This window comes from Cheilinus undulatus, linkage group 14 (genome assembly GCF_018320785.1).
Source record: "Cheilinus undulatus linkage group 14, ASM1832078v1, whole genome shotgun sequence".
In the NCBI taxonomy this organism is placed as follows: domain Eukaryota; kingdom Metazoa; phylum Chordata; class Actinopteri; order Labriformes; family Labridae; genus Cheilinus; species Cheilinus undulatus.
The window spans coordinates 9,683,059-9,706,104 of NC_054878.1; the positions used below are offsets into that span (position 1 = coordinate 9,683,059).

Genomic DNA, 23,046 nt, shown 5'->3' on the forward strand with positions numbered 1-23,046 from the left:
AAGCGATCAAGTTTATCAATTTTGTCAAAATTAAATTGTTCTCATGTTTGAAATTGTTTCATGCATTTATTGGGCCGAGTTGGTAATTTTGAGCTTTTGTCTGTGTCTGTTTTACTTTACCTTCTGGAGTGTTTTAAATATTGCAGGGGTGCACGCTCATTTATTGACTTGGGTCTCATAAATAACCAGATTCATAAATAAAATATTCATTCATTTGATACAAATCATATTTAGTGTTTTGATAAACCCACTAGTCTAGCAGTCGGTAAGTCCACTTAGCTATGTGTAGCACTAAGCCCTCCTACAGGTGGCAGTGTAACCTGATAAAAAGGGCATCAAACATATCCTTAGAGCCTGTGTCCATAGCAGCTTTTGTTGCCCTGGCAGTGTTTGTTTTTAATTAGAAAGCAATGAAGTCCAGTGTTCTGACTGCCCAGCGCAGAAAAAAAGCCCTCAGCATCAGCCATCTTTGTTGCTGCGCTTAAAAAGCTCTGTTCAGCATTTTGAACGGCTCTGCTCTCAAAAATGTCACTTCCTCATCAGTTGCCAAACATAATCAAGAAAAGGCGGGACTGCTGACCATCACAGAAGAGAAATAGTCTTTATTCGAGGGTGAATTTCAGGTCTGCAGCTGCTGCCTGTGTCAGGACAGGATTCCTTCACATTGTCTGCATGTCTCCTGTCTGTGGGATATTTCTTTTAAACATAGAAATAAAACTCACTGGCTGGAAATTAAATTAGCCTTTCTAGTCACACTACAGCAGGCACATAGTGTTTCTCTCAGCCACAGACACCAGGGTGTTACCCAGGTGATCGGATCAATAACTATAAGCATTATTTGCAACATTTTAATCATGTATTTTTAGAAAAACCTGGCAAATAATAACTGCTTCCTGATCAATTTGGGTATCCCTAATTCATACCCTGCTCCTTGACTGAGATTAAAGCCATCTGGACACCTACACAGGTATTCTTTTTCTCTGGCTGGCAGGGCCGGGACATGTTGAAAAAAGGTGGAGCTGTGATGAGAATCTATAACATACATTGTAAACATAAACATAAATGATAAAAGGTTAACAGGTCCAAGATTAAAAGGACAGTGAAGCTGTCAGGTAAACTTGTCAACACCTACATAATCCTGTGAGATGGTCTGATCATAATTTAATTGCTAACACCTGTGTGGGTGTCCAGCACCTTTTAGTTAATTTATATGATATGATAATATTTTTGATCTGTTTAAACGCATTCAATACGGGTATTTAAAAATGAATTTAAAAAGAATTTAAAAAGCTTTAATTGGCCACTTTCAGAAGATGGTTTACCTCTCTCATGCTGATGTCCAACTGGGCCTGAATCCCAGGTGTCACTGGTTCTGTTATCCTCATAATCTCAGATCTCTGAAAACTATCAGTCAGATCTTCATCCTGCTCGCCTCTTCTTCTGTGGTTAAACTCAACCAATGGACGGTCAGACGGAGACTGAGGTGGAGGCTCGTCTGCAGGATATGGAGCCTCGATTTCATCTGATGTAGGCTCATCTTTCTGCAGCAAACATGCAGGTGAATCCTCTTCATCCTCAGCACCTAGTTCATATGAATCCTGCAATGAAGCCTCTGGGTTTGCACTGTTATTGTTGTTATTGTTGCTGTGTTTCTTCGCATTAGGATTCAGAAATACTCTGGTTTCCTCTGCAAGTGCATCATCTGGATCATCTGAGGACGAAGCTGACCTCTGCAGCCCAGGGGAATGACAAGTATCTGGTTCTACGAGGCTGTTGTTCAGAGGAAGCGAAGTCTTTCTGGGCTTGGGCACAGGAGGACAAGGCAGATTTCCTCCAGGGTCAAAGGCTCCATCATCTGGTTTTGTTTCAGGGGCTAAGGAAGCTTCTGGTTTGCGTATATCAGTGCTCTCTATGGTTACGCCTGTTTCTTCCACATTGATGCCATCCTGATGCTGGATTCCCAACTCTTCATGAGGGTCCTTCAAAGCAGAGCTACTCATTAAGGTAGTTTCATCTGATACTGCTGGCTCAATTTGAGGGGAGTCATCCTCACATTGAGGATCTGTGTCTTGTGAAGCATCTTTGGCAATATCAGGCGCAGTTTCAACAGGATCAGTTTCATTTTTTGGTTCATCTGGAGCCTGAGAATCATCGAGAATTAAAGCCATGTTCTGCGATCTGTTGGCTGATAAAATCTCATCACACAGAGCTCGATCCTCCTTACTCTCACTCCTCGCTTTCTCCATTACTGAACATTTTATAACCCTAGTAGCTCTGCGTCTGTGCTTCTTTAATTTATGCTCTTTCTCCAAACTCTTTTCGAGCTTCTCCACCTCCTTCTTCTCTTTCTCCACCTGTAAACGAAAAGCTTCCCTCTCTTTGCTCAAAGGCTCGTTTGTTTCTGCAGGTTCGCTCCTCGAGACGTCCTCACTGGGCTTCTCCTCACAGCGTCGGAGCTCGTGGATCTTGAGGTTTTCTTCCATGATGAGCTGATCCAGAACCTGGACTTGTTTCAGCTCTGTTAGCAGGTCAGATCTGTAGTGAAACATCTCTGTTTCTGCTGCTGTGTCAGAATCATCTTTATAGAGTTTAGTTTCACCAGCTGATGTGGGCTCACTCAGGCTGTCTGCAGGGTCGATGTAATCCTCGAGGCCAATCACTCCTGCCTCAGCCAGCTCAGAAGAGGACATCTTTCAAAATAAATTAACAAAATATGCTTAGATTAACAGGTAAGTTGAGCTATGGTTATGTGACCACGATGATTTTTCGTGTTAGAGAGTCTCCTTGTCTAATAATATTTGATTAGTCTATCAGATTTCACTACAAAACTTGAATCTTTGCAGACGTATTAGTCCAACTTCTACTAAAAATATCTCTGTGTACTTCATATAAATCATATTCACCAAATAGTAAAAACATACCAAACTGAGCTGCCCTTCACTGTCCCATGGAGGCCACTGATCGTGTCTAATCTCCAACTTCAGCAGATCGTCCAGCACAGCCTCCTGAGCCAGAACTTTCTCCTCTTTCTACAGAGACCAGATGAAGAATCTCACAACTAAATAATGATTTGTGAGGGGCATATCATTTTAGATTGATAAACCATATGGACAAAAGTACAGTCAACTGTAAGTGATATTATTAGAAAGTGGAAGTGTTTAGGAACAACAGCAACTTAGCCATGAAGAGGAAGACCACATTAGTGGTAGAGGGATAATTTTACAGGGCTGTTTTTCAGGGTCTGGACTAGGCCCCTTCTCTAGTGAAGGCCAATCTTAATGCTTCAGCATAAAAAGACATTCTGGACAATGCTATGCTCCCAACTGTTCTGGCAAACCTTTGGGGAAGGGAAAGGGGTCTTGCTGCAGACTGTACATCTGAAAGTGAATGCCATTTGCATCGTATTTCCAGTTTAAGATATATTTTTAACTCAACTTTATTCATAAACAAAGGCCTGCTTTAGTTTCATAAGCTTTAGCTAAAGCTAAAGCTAGCTACACTAGCTACGTTATCAATGCTGCTACAAAGCCAACTTAGCTGCATTAGCTTTAGCAAACTTTAGCTTTTGCAAATGTAGAAACACAGATATTGACCTACGTAGCTTACATAGCTGCTTTGTGAGCTTAGCTTTAGTTACATTAGCTACATAGCTACGTTAGCCTGGTCATCTATAGCTGAGTGAGCTGTAGAAATGCAAGCTTCAGCAAACATAACTAAAGCTAACTTAGTTACATAGATAAGGGAGCTGCTTAGTGAGCATAACCTTAGTTTGCTAGCTACATAGCTCTGTTAGCGATGTTATCATGGAGGACAAGCCTTTATTCCGGTTAGCAGAATGTTCACACTACTTTATTAAACAATTATTATTCAGGTTTTGTAGTGTTTTTGACTTAACTTTTGGCATTCTGTTACCTTAACCCTTACCCTAACCTAAAGTTAAAGCTGATCTTATTTCCAGTGTTTTAGTGTGCATTTCCATTCTGAGATATTCTGCCTCTCAGATGAACAGCCTGGGAGAGTGGCAGTCTGGCTGCAGATTGTTCATCTCTGACGATCTTGGGGGAAGGTGCTTTTCTATTCCAACATGACTGTACTTCCATTCACAAAGAAAGGACTATGAAGACATGGTTTAATGAGTTCAGTGCGGAAGAACTTGACTGGCCTGCACAGAGCTCTGACCCCCATCACCTTTGGGATGAACTGGAACAGAGATTACGAGCTAGACCTTCTCACCCAACATCAGTTCCTAACCTCATAAATGCTCTACAGACTTAATGGATACATATTCATACTATAACACTCAAAAATTTTGTTGAAAGCCTTCCAGGAAGAGGCCCTTTTCGTTTTCTTACCTCCAGTATTTGATCAGCTCTGTCCAGGATCTTTTCCACCTCCATCAAACCCTCCTGCTCCTTAACATCCCAATCCTTCAGGGACAGATCGCTCAAACTGAGACATAAAAAACAGATAATTATAATTTAATTATTGCTTGAACTCCAATAATTCAGAGTCTGGCAGTCACACAAACATGCCCTTTAACTGGACATTATTCAATTGAACTGCTTTATCACTACGGATTATGTTGCAGCGATGAACAACATAATCGGATCAGAAAGTTTGGATCTGCTTCAGAAGTCACTGGGATTTCAAAATATTTAGGAAATCCCCTCTGAGTGGGCAAACATGATTCAGATTAAATCGTACAGCTTTGTTTAAAATTAGATTTGAAGCCAAACAATGGGTCTTTTATATCAGTCTTTGATATGAACCTTAATTCAAAAGAGGGAATTATAAAAAAAAAAAAAATTCAATGATCATCTGTTTTGACTCTAAATTTTCACTACAGTTTGCAGATTGAAAAGGAAAGCTTGGCATTGACACAATGACACAGAGGGTATCAACTGGTTGAGTCACGGGACCCATCATCAACTCCTCAAGGAATGTTGCAACCCAACTTTTGGAGATTTTTTTAAGTCAATCAGATATATTCAATAAAAAAATAGTAGAGATTGGGCCTAAGACTGTACAACATGACTGTATAACAAAACAATAAAACAGGACAAAACATGCATGTTGTTTCATAGAAAATGTGGCTCAATTTTTCTCCCAGGCACACACTGGAAAGAGCTTTGTGATGCACTTTTGGGTCCAGACCCACCAGTTGGGAACCATTGCAATGACTGACCTACTAGTTATCCTAATGGAAATTTGGCAATCCTAGTTGTGATACCAGTGCATCTCTATGCAAAAATGTAAAATTAACTATCTACACTGAAATAACTATTGCCCCATGTTTAGGACAAGTATTGAGTATTGCACCATGTTTAGGATGGGTATTAACTATCACATGCTTTTAGTATTTTATTTTAAACAGAAGTTGTTATGCTGCTGCATTTATTTTCTACTTAATGAACATATTTTCTTCAGGAAAATAAGAGTCATATGACAGGACCGGTCTGCAGATCTACGCTATTTCATAACAGCGCTGTTTTGTTCGTCATGCATTCATTCATCAGAGAAGACCTGTGAGGGAGCATTGTGGATCTAGACATAACTAAAGCTGCAAGCAGCAGTGAATGGAAAGTAGCACCTCTGCATGTCTGACTGTGGCGCTGCTGTTAAGTGCAGACAGAGTATTTATCATACATGGAACAGATCTAAAAGTTGTCTGGCATTTGAGAGAACTCCTGGAAATGGGCACAAAATTACGCCTAAATTTCAATTTTAGTACTGGGCTTCCTGCTGAGTTTAGAGTTTAGATGGGAGGGACTTTTTGTCGCTCTGGGGATGATTTATATGCATTCCAAATTTCATACATATAGATGAAACCCTTTATGTAAATTACAGGTCTTCTACCCTGCAAAACATGGGGATTGAGCATATAAAACACATTTTTCATCACATTGTGCATGTATGCAAAGCCAGACTTTTTCAGCATGTCAAAGCAATCAAAAATGTGATTCATTTGGCAAAATTAGGCTTTTTTAAAATGAAAAGCTTTGCACTGCAAAAATTACCCTAAAAATGAGAAATTAAGGTGTGACTGTTGTAAAATGTGAAAGCAAAGAAGTCAAGGTATCATGGCTCAACAGAAGTGTAGCCCTTTAACAGCATTGTTAGGCCATAGGTTGCAGTAAAATTGACAAACCAGGGCCAACTTTTTTTATCTGCTAAGACATGACGTGGACTTACCCATCCACAGTGTCTGGCTGCTGCTCGTGGAGGTCGTAGGAGTCCCAGAGAAGAGTGGGGACACCCTCTGTGCAGGTGGAGCGCTCCCTCTGCTCTGTGATGGTGCTGGAGAGGACATTTCTGATTGGACTTAGATCAGGATCATCCAGCCCACTCTGTGAGTGAAGAACCCAGTCTCTGGTCTTAGAGCTGTTCATCACCTCTGTCTGAGTGGGCTGATCCTTCAGAGACCGGCTGGATAGGGAGCCTGACTCTGACGGAGACTGCAGGTCTCTCTTCTGTGGTGCTGGATTCTGGGTAATCGTCACAGTGTACGAGTTCTCCAGATCGTCCACTGGCAGGCTGAGCCAGGGATTAGAGGGCAGAGCAGCCGAACGCTTCACTTTGATCTCAAAGTTTAGAGACTCCACGCAGACTTTGGGGATGATCTGGATGCTTGCCCTCGAGGAGTTTCCCACGGAGCCGAAGTCAAACTCATCTCTGAGATCCTCACAGTCGGAGACGCTGCAGACGTTCTCTCTGTGGGTCTGAGGCTGAATCGAAGCTGGTCTCACAGAGTCTCTGATCTCTAGTGGACTGCTCCCGGCTCCATCAAAGCCCGAGTCAAAGGAGCTGAGGGAGGCCGGTTTACCCTCAGCAGCGACAGAAACAGCAGCAGGAGAGGCTGCAAGGAGAGCTGCTTCTGTAACTCCCTCACAATTATTCAGATCAGAAACGTCCTGGTTTTTTCTGTTTGTAGTACCATCAGCAGAGGAAGGATGAACATGGCCACTCCGTAACAGCTCATACTGCCACTGTAAGGCCTGCTGCAGCTGAGCCACAGACACCGGGCCAGAGGAGACGAGCAGCTTTCTCAGAGTCAAACACCTGATGAATAAATACAAGATCAGTTTAAGACTGGCTAGACTTACAGGACAAATACATGTGCAAACTATCTGACATTTTGAGGCATGGAAAATGAAACACCAGCACAGTTTCTGCTCAGCATAAAATCAATGATTTGATGTTTAAAAGAAATTGTAGTCAATTACCACAATAATATCTGCTGATCCTATAATGTGATATACTTGCTACTGATTCCTCTTATAAAAATAAACTTTTAGTTTTTTCCCCATTATGCTGTGATGTTCACCTTATATTAGATGCAAGTATTAATAAATCTTGTCAAAGTTAATAAGGACCATACCCTGTGGCTTACTCCCCGATACTCAAATTACTGCAGCTTTATTTTTGGATATGCAGCAAAGCTATGACAACTGACCCTTTGCTAAGCCCCGCCTCCCTTGGTTACTGTTGCCATGCGCATCAAGCTTTTGGACCATAGAAGTAAGAGTATTACAAAGGAAAAAATATTAAATTTATGGAAAAAAAGTGTTGGAAAATATCAGAAGAAAACAAAAAAAGAAACCACAATATGCTTGGGAAAGCTACATTCACGTTGTAATGTATTGGCTGTGTAGTGTGAACAGAATGTTAGCCAGTATTTACCTAGATGACCTATAAAAATACTTCCTTGGATGTTTCCCCTTTTATTTAGAAATGAGTCATAGTCAACATAATTTGGCTTTTATTTGATTAAAAAAAAAAAACTCTTTAATGTCATAGTAAAAACAGATTTCTACAAAGTCATGTCAATTAACTGACTTTACTTTATAGAAATCTGTTTCACTTTGACATTAGAGATTTTTTTGCCATTTTTTTGTCAAAAAAGCCAATTATATTGACCATGGCTGATTTATAAAATCAATGAAAGGGGAAAACAACAAAGGGGTGGAATATCTTTTAAAGGAACTGTTCATACAGCTTTTTATCATGCAGATAAAACCGTGCATGCCTGAGTATTTAATTTCATTTTTGTGGGGTTTATTTGAACATGATGTTTTTGATTTATTTGTACATTCATTATTTCAAGTTGCACTACTGTGTGCTGGAAGACCAGCATTTTTTCTTTTGATGTGTGCCAATACATAAAAAATATCACTAAAATCTTGAATCTTTTCTCACCTCTGGGACATCTGCCTCCCAGCCTGCTGCACCTCATCATCTGGGATGACTGAGGACAGGTGAGCCAGGTGAACCAGCTCCTCCAGATCAGGAGGAGGATTCTTCTTCAAGAACGCCGACAGTTTTCGTCTCCACGCAGGAATCGTTCCTCTGTTTCTCCTCTGCCTCTGTGACGGATCTCCTCCCCCATTAACACCTGAAAGCAGCTCCTGCAGGAAGTTCTCACAGAGGACTGGACGGTACCAGCTGTTTGCCTGGGATAAATTTAATGGTTAAAATATGGCTTTCTCTGGGGCTCTGAGATACTTTGGAGCATCTCCTTAGCACTTTTTATTCATAATTTAAGTTCCTATTCTCCTGACAGATATCTTGGTCAGACAGGATGAATTCCAGGTCGAGTAAATCTTAAATTATTCTGATAATGGTGCTGATAACCAGTGTTTTTGACTGGCAGAGGCTGTAGCAGTTGAAAAACAGGATATGAACGTGTCTTCTCTGTCTGCGCACTAGTGGTGGACTTTCCAGAACATTACCTGCTGCTTTCACATCAACTTCTGTCAAAGTTTCATACTCTGATAGTATTGTTTGAAGCATGTGGTACTGAAAAAATATCAGTAATCTTCATATTTGAAAAAATACCACAGCACAAAACTAAGACAGGAAGAAATGTCTGGATAAAATCTGGGTGCAAAGTGCTGTCATTTGTGTTTACTCTTACATTTACTCTTAAAATTACAGCAAATTTCAGGAATGTAATGCACATGTGAAAGGGGCTAATGTCTACCAGTATGTTCTGCAGACATTTGTCAAAGGGAAAGTAATACGAACAAGAAAATTAGATGGAAACCTAATAATTAATTCCAGCAATTGTTCCCTGGTTGTACTTTTGTTTCCCAGTCTTTTGAAAAATTCACATTGGTAGGAGGGGAAATGGGTGTGTATAATTCTTTACTCTTCTATTTGGCTCTTTAACCTGCACTGAGCAGGGATCTTACCTTATTATAGTAATGATGATAGCTAGAAACAGCTCTGAGAGTCTGGAGGATGAAGGTGACAGCAGACTGGAGTTTCTCTTTCAGTCTCTCCAGATCAAGAGCCCAGCGCTCAGCAGGCTGACCGTCACACAGCAGGAGCTCTGACAGCGTGTGGATCACGTCTTCAGCACAGCGGACCAGAGCCTGTTAGTGACAGGAGGAGACAGATCTGAGCCATTTTAAGAAACAAGAGGTGAACATCAGGATCATACCGAAACAGAAGGGGACTGATTAGCATGTCACAGAAACAAAAATGAATGAGAGCTGGCTGTGAATACATCAGTAGAAGGACTAAATATCCAGGACTAAATTTGAAAACATAATGAAAGCAGGCTAAAGTTTACCAAAAAAAAGGTACCATATCAGGATCCGTGATATCATGGGCATAATGTTAGTGTCGGCTTATGATGGCTAAAAAGGGTCATTCATTAGAATCAGCTGGTATGGACATTTCTGCCCATATTTACACAGCTATAAAAGGCGTTTATATCAATTATGAAGTGAAGCACAATTTTTTTCAAACTTTGTTGCAAAGTTTGTCTGGGGTTTGTCTTTAAAATACAGACAATGGTATACAAATGTATCATTTCTTACATTCAATCAGTTTGTACTTCTTTTACAAAGTTGAAGAGATGTACTATAGCTTCCCTATATTATTTTCAATTGTGCAAACTGATAATGAGATCTTGTGGTACTGTTCCAAATATCGCTGTTATGGCAAGATGTCTGACTGATAACCCTACAATGTCAGAAATAAAAACATAAAAACAAGATTGTTCTCATGCGCTTCTCCTGAGCACACAGGCTAGCATGGCGCTGCCGTAGTTGAAAAGTCGAGCTCTTCCATGAATAAATTTATGCCAAGGTCGGTCCAGAAATGTGCAACATCTTCTCTGCCCAGACAAGCTTTAAGTGTGACTCTAATTTCTTGTTTCAAAGGAAAATGTGGTCCAGTTCTGATTAAACTGCTGCTTTCCTACAGCTTCATTTGAGCTAATAGCTACCACAGTAGCAGCCATTGCTATCAGCTAGTACAACTAATCCCCGCCCATAACAACTGCTCCGCTCTCCTCAAATGATGCTGATTGGTCGCACAAATGGTGTGGATTGAAGCTTTTTAAGATTTGCCTGATGACATACAGTGATTAACAAATTTATTAGACCACCTGTCATATTTGTCTCAGAGACCATCCAGCATCATGAAGTGCTTTAATGCAGACTCTTTCATTTTCAGTGAACTCTCCACATTTTACCATTTTGAACAGGAATGAGGGATTTCAAACTGAATTCACCCAAATTTGAGCTGGCTCACTGGGCTTCGCTGAGAAGGCAGAAATGAATCAGGCATAACATTCAACCACTAAAACCAATTTTTTTTGTTCAGGAATGCAAGTAAATAACTATGATTTGACATATTAATCAAGAAATAACCATGTGCTTTACTATTCTTTCAGGGTTTTTTTGTAAATCAGTAAATTTTAAAATTCATGGATAACAATAATAATTATATTTTAGCATTAAAAATATCATTTAGGTTAAAGAGCTTCTACATATTGATTTATTAAGCATTGCAGAAACATAAAAAATGATTTTGGTAATTACCAATGCTGTTAATTTAGGGCAGCTGTGGCATAAACCTTACTTTGGTTAGGGTTAGGGTGGTCTAATAAATTTGTTAAGCACTGTACATATTGTCTGTCTAATCCATCTCCTTTGCAAGGTTGATTTACAATAATAAATCGTCTGCATGTAAAGACACGGTGTTCTGTTCCTCCCCTTCTCACTTCTGCATTATCCTTTGCAGTATGTAAGGAAAAGGTTAGAGGTTCAATGATAAGTACAAACAGTAACTGTGATAGTAGAGCGACCCAAAGAAAATGAATCAGAACTAGGGCTGCAACGATTCGTCGACATAATAGTTTGTGTCGACTATAAATATTTGTCGACGCGTCGTATTATTGTTTTTTAGATGGGTAAAATATAGTACCGGCCGGTAAGGACTCATCTGTACTTGCAGTTCACTACAGGAAGTGGTGGAGGCAGTATCGCTCCCACTGTTTACATTATTCACAGAAACTGAGGAGAAGAAGTCAAGCATGGCGGAAAGCACGGAGAACACACCAAAAAGCCGAACCAGAGCTTCCAAAGTTTGGGAACATTTTACAGAAAACAAATCGGCGAAACAAGTCAACTGTAAACTGTGTCAAGTCAAACTCTCGTACCATGGCAGCACTATGGCAAGGCACGAACACCTGAAAACGTAAACACACTGTAGCTGCCGCGTCTTCAAATACCGCGAGTGGGCAAGTTTGCAAGTTGCATGAATATCTTTTAGATCTTTTGCATTCAGTTACCAAGCCCTTTGTGCTTCAGGCACGAGGATTAATTCCAGTAGCCTACTTATAACGTTGGTGCCGTACGTTAATCAGTCGGAAAACCATATTTGATATTTGTTAGGGTAACTGTTTTTTCAGTAACACTATTTAGTGTGCAATTTACTTTAGCTATCAGTTCAATGCTTTTATATTAGAGGAAAAACAAACCTTGACGATGAAGCAACTTGACATTTCAAGTCAATTTGCTAAACCATTAAGTTTTCACAGGTGTGCATGGATAAGAAGGCAAGGTAAAACGGGGACCTAAAACAGTATGCCAAATAGCCGCGATTAGTCGACTAATCGCAAAAACAACCTCCTGATTAGTTGACATAAAAAACAATCATTTGTTGCAGCCCTAATCAGAACAGACATTGTTTGTCCACACTGAGGCTTGGGGTTGAGTGTAAAGTAATTTAATAGGAGAAATAAAGCGAGGGCTGAATCCAAACCTTGATCGATCGAATCTCATACTGACAGAGTGAAAGGTTTTCTGACCCTCAGCAACAACATGACTGATTGATTGTACTTTACTGATGTGTCATGCATATAAAATGCCCAACGCTTTAGAAAACACCAGAAATACAAATTGCAATGCAATTACAAAGTTGCATGATCTCAACAGTGAGGATTTCTGCTTGTTATTAGCCATTCGCTTACTTCACAAAGTAAAGATAGTAATGCATAAATAAAATCCTTATCTTAAACTGTTGTGCTCCAACTTTATGTCTTAACTACTCACGATGCAAGACAGCACTGGTGACAAAATCAGCTTAAGTCCTATTACAGCATCTTGACAGCCACCAAATGATGCAGCATGTTGCACTGCAAAATAACCCCCATTGCCCCTTTCCTATTTTCCCTCTGTTGCCCACACTGACATAAACAAGGAAGTAGGAACAAGGGAGATGATAAGATATCAGGAGCATCAGACAGGAATATTTCCCTGATTTCTTTCACTTTCCTCTATCATCAGAACTTGTTAGCTTATTTTATAAAGTGGAGATAGTTGTGCATTAATATCCATATCCATGTTTGAAATGTTGTGCTCTAATTTGTGTCAGCACAGAGGCAAAGCTATTCAGGTCAGTGTCGTCACACTTCTGAAGTTTTACTGGGGGAAAATGGAAATTGTCAGGGCAGATAAATAAGCATTTAACAGATGCAGTGTGGCTGTATAGTGGAGGGAAATATTAAACTTGAACTGTTATTAGGGCCAATAAATGAGGATTTAACAGTAATTGTAGACACATGCTGCTGTTATTGTTTTGCGTTGCCATGACGACAAGAGCTCTAAACCATGAGCAGAACCATGGACTCAAGAATGTTCTTATCTGATGTCACAGACCATAAACGTCCTTTAAAGTCTCTGTTCTAGAACATTCTTCGCTGTGACATCAGAGCTTACGTTATAAAGTCTCTCTCCCGAAGACAGTCTGATGATTGCTGCCTGGAACTTCAAAGTGATCGGTCGTTTTGAGTTTGGACATCTTTTCATCTGTGAACATCTGAGCTATATTTTCTGTGTTGTATATACAGAAAGTGAAAAGTCATGGAGTTCATCGAGGGGAGTAGAGGAATCTACAATCCAATTAGGGTGTTTTTCAACACACCCATTTACCAACGTGCCATGAAGATCTGCTGGCACCCACAATCTTTCCAAGTAAATGTTGCTGTCATGGCCAAACTGCTGCAGCTTCAGGAAAGGAACCAGATCCCCTCTGAAGTCACCGCTGAGGCGATGACCAACCTGCTAGTTGAGGACATCAGGAAGTCTCTGATTGAGCAGCTTGGGGAATTTAAGAGAGAGGACTGTGATAAAGAAGACATGCAGTCTCTCCTCAACCTGGCATTGGAGGTGAACATCAGCATGCTCAAAAGAGATCTGGAGTTTCAGGCAAGGAAACTGCTAGACTCTCCAGATTACATTGCTACCTCAAGAAGTTGCAAGATTTCCACGCAGGCTCTGGAGTATGCCAGGATCCTGGTGAAGCAGAAGGCTCCCCTGACCAAACAAATGAGCCCACAGGAGGTAGTGGTTGATCTGGTGCCCAAAATCCTGCAGGCTCTCTGGGTGCCAAAGAAAACCAATTCTAGCACCATGCCCTCCCAGAAGCTCTCGGAAATGGTGGCGAGCGTGACCAAAGCCGTTCTGAATGGAGTCTCCAGCTCAAAATCTACAAAGCTGCGCCTGCTCAACTTCTCCCGCTATGTTAGAGATAACATAGTCCACTCTATCGAGGGGGAGGTAAAGCAGATGTACTCTGAGGATTCAATGAAGAGGAACAAAAACAGCTTCGACCCCGAGTTTCTACAAACCATCAGTGAAGTAACTGTAGACTACGTCTGTGCTTTGGTTAAACATCGGACATGAAGCCCATCCCGGGCCAACAAGGCGACTAGACTGCTTCGACGCAGTCGCCACAACCTCCTATTGCCCCACCAGCTGGACTTACAGCCATGGTTCCAGTCCTGGGGGGTGAGGGAGTGGAGGAGCAGTCCGTCAAGTCAGATATGGCACCCTCTCCACCAAGTCAACCAGCTGAGGCTGATGAAAGTCTCTTAGAGCCTTCAACAGGCCACTGATCAGGCTCTGCTGTTGTGACGCAGTCCCCTCAACCTTTCGTAACCCTTCCAGCTGGCGTCCAATCTGGGGTTTCAGTCCTGGGGGGTGAGGTTGTGGACATGCAGCAGAGTCCAGAAAAACGACCTCTCAAGTTGGAAGGTCCACCACTTCCCACAGCGAAACCCGAACTTCTTGCCTTGAACAAGGCTGTTCAAAAAGAAGGACCTGCTGTCGTGACGCAGTCACCAATTCCTCCGAATACCCCACCAGCAGGACCTACAGCCATGGATCCAGTCCTGGGGGTTGAGGCTTGGGGGCAGCCAAGTCACGGATCTAAAAGAGTCTCTACCTGTGTCTACTGATCTACAGACTCCACCGCCAATATCCCTGCGCGCTAACCCGGTCCTGGAGGCTAAGACGATAAGGAAGCAGCCCAGCAGAAGTCCAGACCGTAAGGTCTCCTAAGTTCCTATGCAGACAGTGAACCTCTGCCCTCTGACTGTAGCCCAGCGAATTATCAGCTTGTTTGGAAGCTTCTTCATTCCAGTCTAAAAAGACAGAATTCCTCTGTCTCGTTTTTCTGTCATTATAATAAAATGACACTGTCTTTGTAAAAATAAAACATTCATGATTTCATTGCAGTTATTTGCACAGGTCAGTTTTCTCTTAAGAAAACCGTTTTTTTTTTTCATCTTAAAAGGGTTTTACAAAATGTCAAAAGTGATTTCACTAAGGTGGTAACACTCTTCTAGCTTACTTTTCCTCCTCAACAATGGAAAATAATCAGTTTTTATTAAGCAGTCGAGTGCTCAAGTATGTGATTTAAAAAAACCCAGTATAATCCGAAAACTTGCTTTGTATGAGCTGAATCTAAAATATTTGAAAATTTTACCTGTTCAAGTACATCACAGTGAAAAAATGAACTTTGTTATGATATTTTTCAGTGCAATGTACATGTAATCCAAAGCAATTATGCTCAGTTTTCATAACTAAACGTCAAGGACGCAACAATGCAGTTAGCCCAAAAAGGTTCAAAAAGGACCTCTGTTTTCTTTTTTTGGTCACAGTTTTTGGTTTGATTCAGGTATGCCCTGGCTGTCTGAGGGGCTTTTTGTACCCCTTTATTAGGTATTTGGGTCCATTTTACTCAATAAAGAAGTGGTTCAGGAGAAAAATCATCCATTTGATGGAGAGTATGTTTGTGCATTTAAGTTTATTTTTGTGTCACAGGCTGCCCATGTACCAACTGCTGCGTTACACAAATAATTCATGAGGAGCATGTGTTTAAGGACTTTATATCCAGTTTTTAAGAGCACTCTTAAACAGGATCAGTCCATATCAGGCTTGGGATAACATGAGTGTTTACTTGCAGCAAGGCTGGCCATAAGGGGGGATAAAGGGGTGAGCTTTCTGGGGCCCAGCAATACTGGGGGCCAATGGAGGTCAGCAAAATCATGATCTATTGTAAAGTTAAGTTAAGATAACAGTATTTCATTTTTTAACCTGAATAATCACCACTCTTGTCAAAGCAACAAAAATAAATTCCATTTGTGTATCCTGAAGTACACTATACCCTTTATTAAAATTGAAACTCCATCTTCAAACAGAAAAAACTTTTTATTAGTGATGAAAACAATGTGGACGGGCACACTGAGCTAAATGATCAGGAAAGTAACGTCAGACTTCATAGCTAGGCCATGATGTGCACAAATGTCAGGATGAATAAATGCAAAAAAAAATTAAAAATAAAAATTCCTGGGAAAAGTGACAAAAAGGCTAAAAAGTAGCAAAAATGTGGCATAAAGAGTTTGAAAGTTGAAAAAAGGGCAAAAATGTGAAAAATATGTGAAAAGTTACATGTAAGTGGCAAAAATTGTGATAAGGTAACAAAAATGTGATTAAAAATGCAAAAATGGGCAATAAGTGGCAAAACAATGGGTATTTAATGGCAAAAAGGGTGAAACTTGGCAAATAAGTGGCAGAATATAGGTTGGTTGGTAAAAGAAATGGTTAAAAAGGGGTTAAAAAATGGCAGAAGATGCAAAAATAGGTATAAGTGGCAAAAGTGGGTTTGAAGTGAAAAAAAACTGTCTAAAGTAGTTGCAAGAAATGGAAAAAATTAGTGTTGAAAATGGGCGAAAAGCAGCAAACATGGGCTCAAAGTGGCAATAACAGATGGAAAAAAGTGGTGAAATGAGTTTAAAAAAATTAGCACTGATAAATAATTTCAACTCAGAACCCAATAATAGCCTGACACATTTTTCAGCTCCAAAGTGAGGAAACTGTTAGCCAGGACGCTAAAACCAATGCTACTAGTCCAACACACATGCATTGATATCATCAACAGATCACAACTGGGGAGGGCCTATTCTCTGGATTTTTCAGGGGCCCTGCCAATTCTGTGGGCAGGGCTGACTTACGGTGATGGGTTTCTTTATCCCAGTGCATGGACTCACAGGCACACGAACAGTCAATCTGAAGAAATGAGTGATACATAGAAGGCTGTTTCACACGCACCTATCCAAATGTGGAAGCCATACCAAGTTGTTCATTATTATATTGAGAATTGTTGCATCCCCACTCATTTTCCACATTTACAAAGAATCCATCTATTTATTGTAGAGTAAAAGGATGCTTCTTGTTTAATACCTGTATCTAAAAAAATACAGATTAACACAATTAGAGGAACAGCTCCATTCCAGTACAGGAAACAAAAGACACTGTGTATTTTTTCGTTCCAGTATAGGCTAGAATGAGTTTGAAAATATCTGAATATTGGTTATTGACAAAAAAAACAAATGCCTTGCATCCCTAGTATCAAAGTATTTACATACCATTGCAGGAGTGTGAATAGACACCTCAAATTCGGACACCAGCCTCGCTGCCTTCGCTGCATCTGGAGCAATCTCAATTTTATACAGCTGAAGTTTCTCTTCAAACAGACTTTTGATCTGCTCTGTGACCTGTAAACAGAAGAACGATACTGAAGTTAATAAGGGCCAAAAGATTTTAAAAAAGACTGCCTCCAGAGGAGGACCAGGAAAGTTTAAGCATACCATATAACAGTTTGGTCATCTGGAAAGTCTGAAAGGCTTTAACCTTCTACGACCCTGCATGTACATATGAGGACATCACATTTTAGCCTTCCTACATCAAAGTAATATTTCTCCTGTTCAATTTGGGAGAAAATTCTACAGACGGTCCATAAAAGTTTAGCAAGTAGCTTGAAATGTTAGGAGAACTATGAAATCTTCAGAAATGTTTACAGATTTTTTTTCTGAATTTGTTTGGGAATTTTTCCAGTGTTTTCATGGAAATTATTGAGATATCTTTGTATATTTAGGAGACTTGCACCTGAAGAAATTTATTGGCATTTTGATTGGAGAATTTGTTTGGATGTTCAGGGGAATTTATTTGGAAACTTTTAATTTGAATTTGCTTAGAATTTATTAACTGTTGTCCTGGAATTTTGAGGAATGTATTTGTATTAGATGCATACATTTTAGGGGGAATAAGCTGTAATTTTCAGGGAATTTACATGGATTTTTAGGGGAAAGTTTTTATTGGACTGTTTAGGCTTTATGAAAAGTTTCACTGAAACATTTAGGGAATATTTTAAGAAAATTTGGGCAACTTTTTTTGGGAAACATGCTTAAAAACCTATCCAGTGTTACATTTTCTGCAGGACTTTCAGACCACAAAATCAACACACCAGTCTGTTTCAGAGCAAACCAATAACGTATTTACAGCGTTTAGACCAGTCTAAGAGATACAAGCTTAAATGCAGCAAACAAGTTGGATGTGAGAGTGAAGAGTCATCTGACTCACCTGTAGAGAATCCTCTTTCAGCTGACACACCTGCAGCTGTAGACGAGCCTTAGAAAACGCCTGCTGCCACAACAGCTCCACTTTCTCCACTGCTGCCATTATCCTGAATAAAAGAGAAACACAGTTTCCAAGTTTAACTGTAATTCCATTCACCTTTTTAAGATTAATACATGCAGTGGAAGAAACTCATTACTAAAGAAAAGTGTTACGAAGAGAAGAAAGAAATAACATGCCCAAAAATCCCACATCAAAGGGCAATAAATACCAGAAAAAAAAGCAAAAAAAAAAACTTTGTAGGCTTTTCTGTAAATGGGAATTATTTAAAAAGGTAGCATGTTGTGTGTTTTTAAGGGGCAAGGTGCCAGGGTTGTACAGTACTAGACCCGTGACCCATGGGAATAAGTCATTAATCATTCTGGATGTCATAGCTATAACAAAGCAATATCTCCTTCCACACGGCAGGAGACTGAAGAGGGTCCCTCAAAATTGTGGAGGGCTCCTCCTCTGCATCTGCCCTCATAAAGCTCTGAATGTAGGGGTGAGGGTTATGAATGACCTTTTCAACATCATCCAAGCCCAGCCTGCCCCCTCCATTAACTGTATTTATGGAGCAAAGTCAGATTTAAGCCCAACACTTTGTAGTAGTTGGCTGTTTTAATTAAAGCTTCAAACTACAAGTCAGAGTTGTTTTAACGACAGGATCTGTTGAGATGAGATCTTAATGAGTACAACACAGAAGCATCTGTCTCAGACATGGCTTTTTTATTGTTTATGATAATCAGAGCAGACAACCACACATCACTGTGCACTGAACACAGACTTTTAGAGCGCATCTGCCTGTAAACAGACTACCCTTCTCCTCAATCAGTCTATCTTTATTTGTATAGAGCCAATTCATGACCAAGACACTTCGCAATGAGGGCAGGTCTGGACCGTACTTTGTTATATCATTTATATAAACAATATTTAGCAAAGTTTCATCGTGAAGGAAACACTTTTCAAGAACAATTAGAAATCAGAACCAGACTCATGTTTAACAGCCATCTGTTGAAGCAGTGCGTGGATCGTAAAGGAATAGAGGGAGATGTAGAAAGAGAGAATTTTAAGCAGAGAATCTGTACTTTTGAATGCAATAGTCCTGAACTTTTTCTACCTCTGCTGTCATGCTCCAAGAGGTAGAGAGTTTACAACCATGGTGTCCCAAAGCATATTTACTGAGATCATTGTGCATCGCATTGGTCTCAGTCTTGGTTCGAGGATCTAAAGTAGACACCAAGAAATTTGGTGCTGCCAACCCACATGTAGGCTCAGAAAAGCTGACACCATATCACCTCTATGCACCAAAGTCTTCTTACCCAAATCATGAAATTCTTTGTTCCTGACACAACATTTTTGCAGAAATTGTTGCATAACAACCCTTTTTTAAAAGCGATGCAGCCTGGCTGCAGAACATTTACTGATTGCAAACTATTTGTAAAGCTTTAGCCAAGTCATCCCTGGGACACCACAGAGGAGTGAGTGGATTGTTCTCCTTTAACAGCTAGATTCTACTGCTCCTGAGTTTTTGTTGACTCTTCCTGTTATTTTTTTTTTTCAAATACCAGAAAAAGGAGACACTTCCCTTCCTTGATCTGTAATTTTGTAATTTTGGATTGTAAATAAGTCACCTTTATGAGGAGTTATTTCCCTTTATGAGTTTAACAATCATAATATATCATCTATGATTGTGCAGATTTAATAAAAACATTCTTTAAACAGAAACCTCACTGTTCACGGTTCTGTGCTTCTGTTGTGTAATTCAGAAACGTTGCGACACTGTAGTGAGGTATGCGTGGTCAATGTTATTACAGAGGATTAAGATAAAAGCCTCAGAGAGCAGCGTCAGTCCTCTCTACCTGCTGTGGTTCTGCAGCATGTCGAAGGCCGTGTGAGTGAAGAGCGCCGTGCCGGCCATCGCCTGGTAGCACGACTCCCTCTCCGGGTAACGCAGCTTCTCCAGAATTTTCTCACAATGCGTCAGCAGATCATCCAGGCCCAAGTCCCTACAACCACGAAACATACAGAGACATAAATACACAGAAGTGTGACGACAGGGCAGAGCGTGTAAGAAAATATCATTTAGGACAATCGAATGTTTGTTTCTCTGTTATGTAACCTGAACTGACGGTGAACTTAAGAGCAGAAAGACTGCTGAGTTTAAACATCGATGTATTCCTGCAGCCATGGTGGGATCAGAACAAAAGCTTCATTTTTAACCTGCAGATAAATGTTATTTTCTCAAACATGGCTGTAACCAGAACTTAAAACAGTTTATGATACCCGATGAGGCTGATGACCTGGCATGAGTGTCTTTTTTAAGGCTGTGTCCACCAGCTGAATGCTCTCGTTGTGAGGCTCTTTGGATTAAAGCGTTGGTTAAATCAGTGTAACGTAATGCTCTGCTGCCTTTGAATGAACTCGTGTTTTTTTTTTCTACACAGGTTATTCAAGTTCCTCATGTTTACATCAGAGAGTTAAAATCCTGAGAAAACAAAGATGAGTGGTTTTGTTGCCAGCCCCTTCATTCTCTGCTTTGTGCAAAAATTAAATTCCTGGCCTGTGTATTTGTCTAACTTATAGTCAAACTATCACATCATACTTATCACAAGCTACATTCAACAGAAAAGTCCACATAATCATAACATTTCAAGACGCAGCATAAAAAAGTAAGGCCCGAGGTGATGATAATGAGTAAAAATATCTGCAAATTCAGTAGGAAAAATTTTACTTCTGCCCTAAAATAAGACTTTAATTACAAATCCAGTTCCAAAAAAGTTGGGGCACGGTGAAAAATGTAAATAAAACTAAATGCCATGATTTGCAAATCTTTTTTTAGTCAAATAGAACATTAAAAACTTATCAGACGTTAAAACAGAAATTTTACCATTTCATGAAAACGAATCCTTCATTTTGAATTTGATGGCAGCAACACATCTAAGAAAATTAGGACAAGACAACAAAAGGCTGGAAAAGTAATTGGTACTAATGAAAAACAGCTAGAGAAGCATTTTAACTAATATTATCAGTAACATGACATGGCATACAAGGAGCATTTTAGAGAGAAAGTCTCTCAGAAGTAAAGATGGGCAGAGGTTCACCAATCTGAGAAAAACTGAGTGAAAAAATTTGTGAAATAATTTCAGAAAAAATGTTCCTAAATGTAAAACTGAAGACTTTTAATATGCCTCCAATAACAGGACATATCATCAAAAGTTACAGAATCTGGAGAAATCTCTGAGCAGGGGCCAAGACTGGGGGTCAAATTTTGATGCTGTGATCTTTGGGCCCTCAGGGAACATTGCATTAAAGGAAGACATTATTCAGTATGGATGGGCTCAGGAACACTTCCAGAAATCATTGTCCATCAACGCAATTGGCTGTGTCATGGATGATAAAATGTCTTCGTTTCAACATCTATTGTGAATGAAATATGGGTTTATGAGATTTGCATTCAGTTTTTAATTTGTATTTTACCCAGCATCCTAACTTTTTTGGAATTCACACTGTAAATTCAAACAGTAAAGTATGGTTGGCAGGCTGGCATGGGTTAATCCTGACCTCCTGAGCTGCTGGAACTTGGCTTCGTTGGTGGAGCAGAAGAGTTGGAGCTCGCTGAAGGTGGAGGGCAGCGGCAGTCTGGACAGAGCCTGAAGGGTGGAGATGCACGAAGGCAGCCGCTGAACCACAGAGAGGAACTGCTGCACGAACCCATCGATCTCCTGCAAGACAGAAAAAAGAGCCAGTTTAAAATATATTTCATAAAATTCGAGTAAGGTGGATTGCTAGGGGTGAAATCTCAGGGTAGTTCCTGATGCCATACACCAGTTACAGCCAAAGTGGAGCACAAAACAAGCCGTTTTCACTGCTGCCAAAGCATGAGAGGACTTCCAACCAAAGTCAGGACTATCAATGAATCCACAGACATTTTAACCACCAAGGAAGACTAAAATATGAGCCATACCTCACCTTCAGCTTATAGTGGGTATTAAAGAAAGAGTTATACTCTTGTAGCATAGGTTTTTCTTTGTATATCGATATACCAACGCTTTTGTGTTGATGTGTATGGTGAAGCACAACATGCTTGGGGGGCCCAGCCCAGGAACCACTGCCATATATAATACCTCCTAAAAGACTCCAATAGCCCAATACAGCAAGTCTGCAATATCCTCAATACTAGTAAAAATATCTTATTTCAAGACAAGGTGAAATTTGCATGCTTCATTGGCAGATATCACCTATTAGAAGCAATTGAAACTTTTTTTTTTCTTTTTAACACCCTAAAATAAGATTCCTATCTTGATTTGACATCTGACTGTAATTTTAAATAAGTACAATGAGAGATTTGCTTGCAAACTATCTTGTTTAAATTACCTCCTTGCAGTGCTCTTTATTCTCGCTGACATGAACCAGGTTGTTATTCTAAGGAAGACCTACCTGTAGTGTTGTCCAACCTTACTGTGTAATTGCATGTTAGGCAAATATTATGTTTGATCCAAACACTTAACTCCAACAACACTAATAAAAGGCGTTTATCCAGGCAGGATGAACAATTACTCCTCTGTTGCGCAGTGCTTAAGGACTGTTTTTGTTAGGGATGTACCAATGCATGGGTTTAACAGCCAATACTGGCCCTAATGACAGACATTAGCCTATTGATAAATACTATGTCATAAACCGATGTCAGTAGCTGATGTTAATCTGTTGTGTTTTACCAGTTTAACCCTCAGATACCCCGAGAATTTTATTTTTCTACACATGACATCTTGGTGTCGAAAAAGGGACACCATACATGAATAGCAGTAAAACTATTATACATTAAAATTTGTTCCCACTTTTTTGCATTAATTTTCTCCTCAACATGACACCTAGCAATAAATATCACTTGGATGAATTTCAGGAATATAACCCTTTAAAAGACAGTTTAAAGGCATAAAATCCCCTTGGTTTTAATGTGGAAAAACACAAAAAAAAGAAATAATTTTCATCAACTTCATACAAATTGGATTTA

General features: G+C 40.0%; 1 protein-coding gene across 1 annotated transcript in view; it reads right to left on the reverse strand.

The window, feature by feature from the left end:
• Nucleotides 1-23,046, reverse strand: part of LOC121521087 — a 45,693-nt gene that overhangs the window by 5,531 nt on the left and 17,116 nt on the right. Inside the window, exons 7-16 of the mRNA XM_041804823.1 lie at nucleotides 21,597-21,757; nucleotides 19,895-20,041; nucleotides 18,000-18,102; nucleotides 17,006-17,134; nucleotides 9,192-9,374; nucleotides 8,197-8,450; nucleotides 6,193-7,059; nucleotides 4,353-4,449; nucleotides 2,922-3,029; nucleotides 1,323-2,690 (exon numbers count right to left, since the gene is read on the reverse strand). Coding sequence (XP_041660757.1) covers nucleotides 1,323-2,690; nucleotides 2,922-3,029; nucleotides 4,353-4,449; nucleotides 6,193-7,059; nucleotides 8,197-8,450; nucleotides 9,192-9,374; nucleotides 17,006-17,134; nucleotides 18,000-18,102; nucleotides 19,895-20,041; nucleotides 21,597-21,757 — 3,417 coding nt within the window. The remainder of the gene's footprint in view (nucleotides 1-1,322; nucleotides 2,691-2,921; nucleotides 3,030-4,352; nucleotides 4,450-6,192; nucleotides 7,060-8,196; nucleotides 8,451-9,191; nucleotides 9,375-17,005; nucleotides 17,135-17,999; nucleotides 18,103-19,894; nucleotides 20,042-21,596; nucleotides 21,758-23,046) is intronic.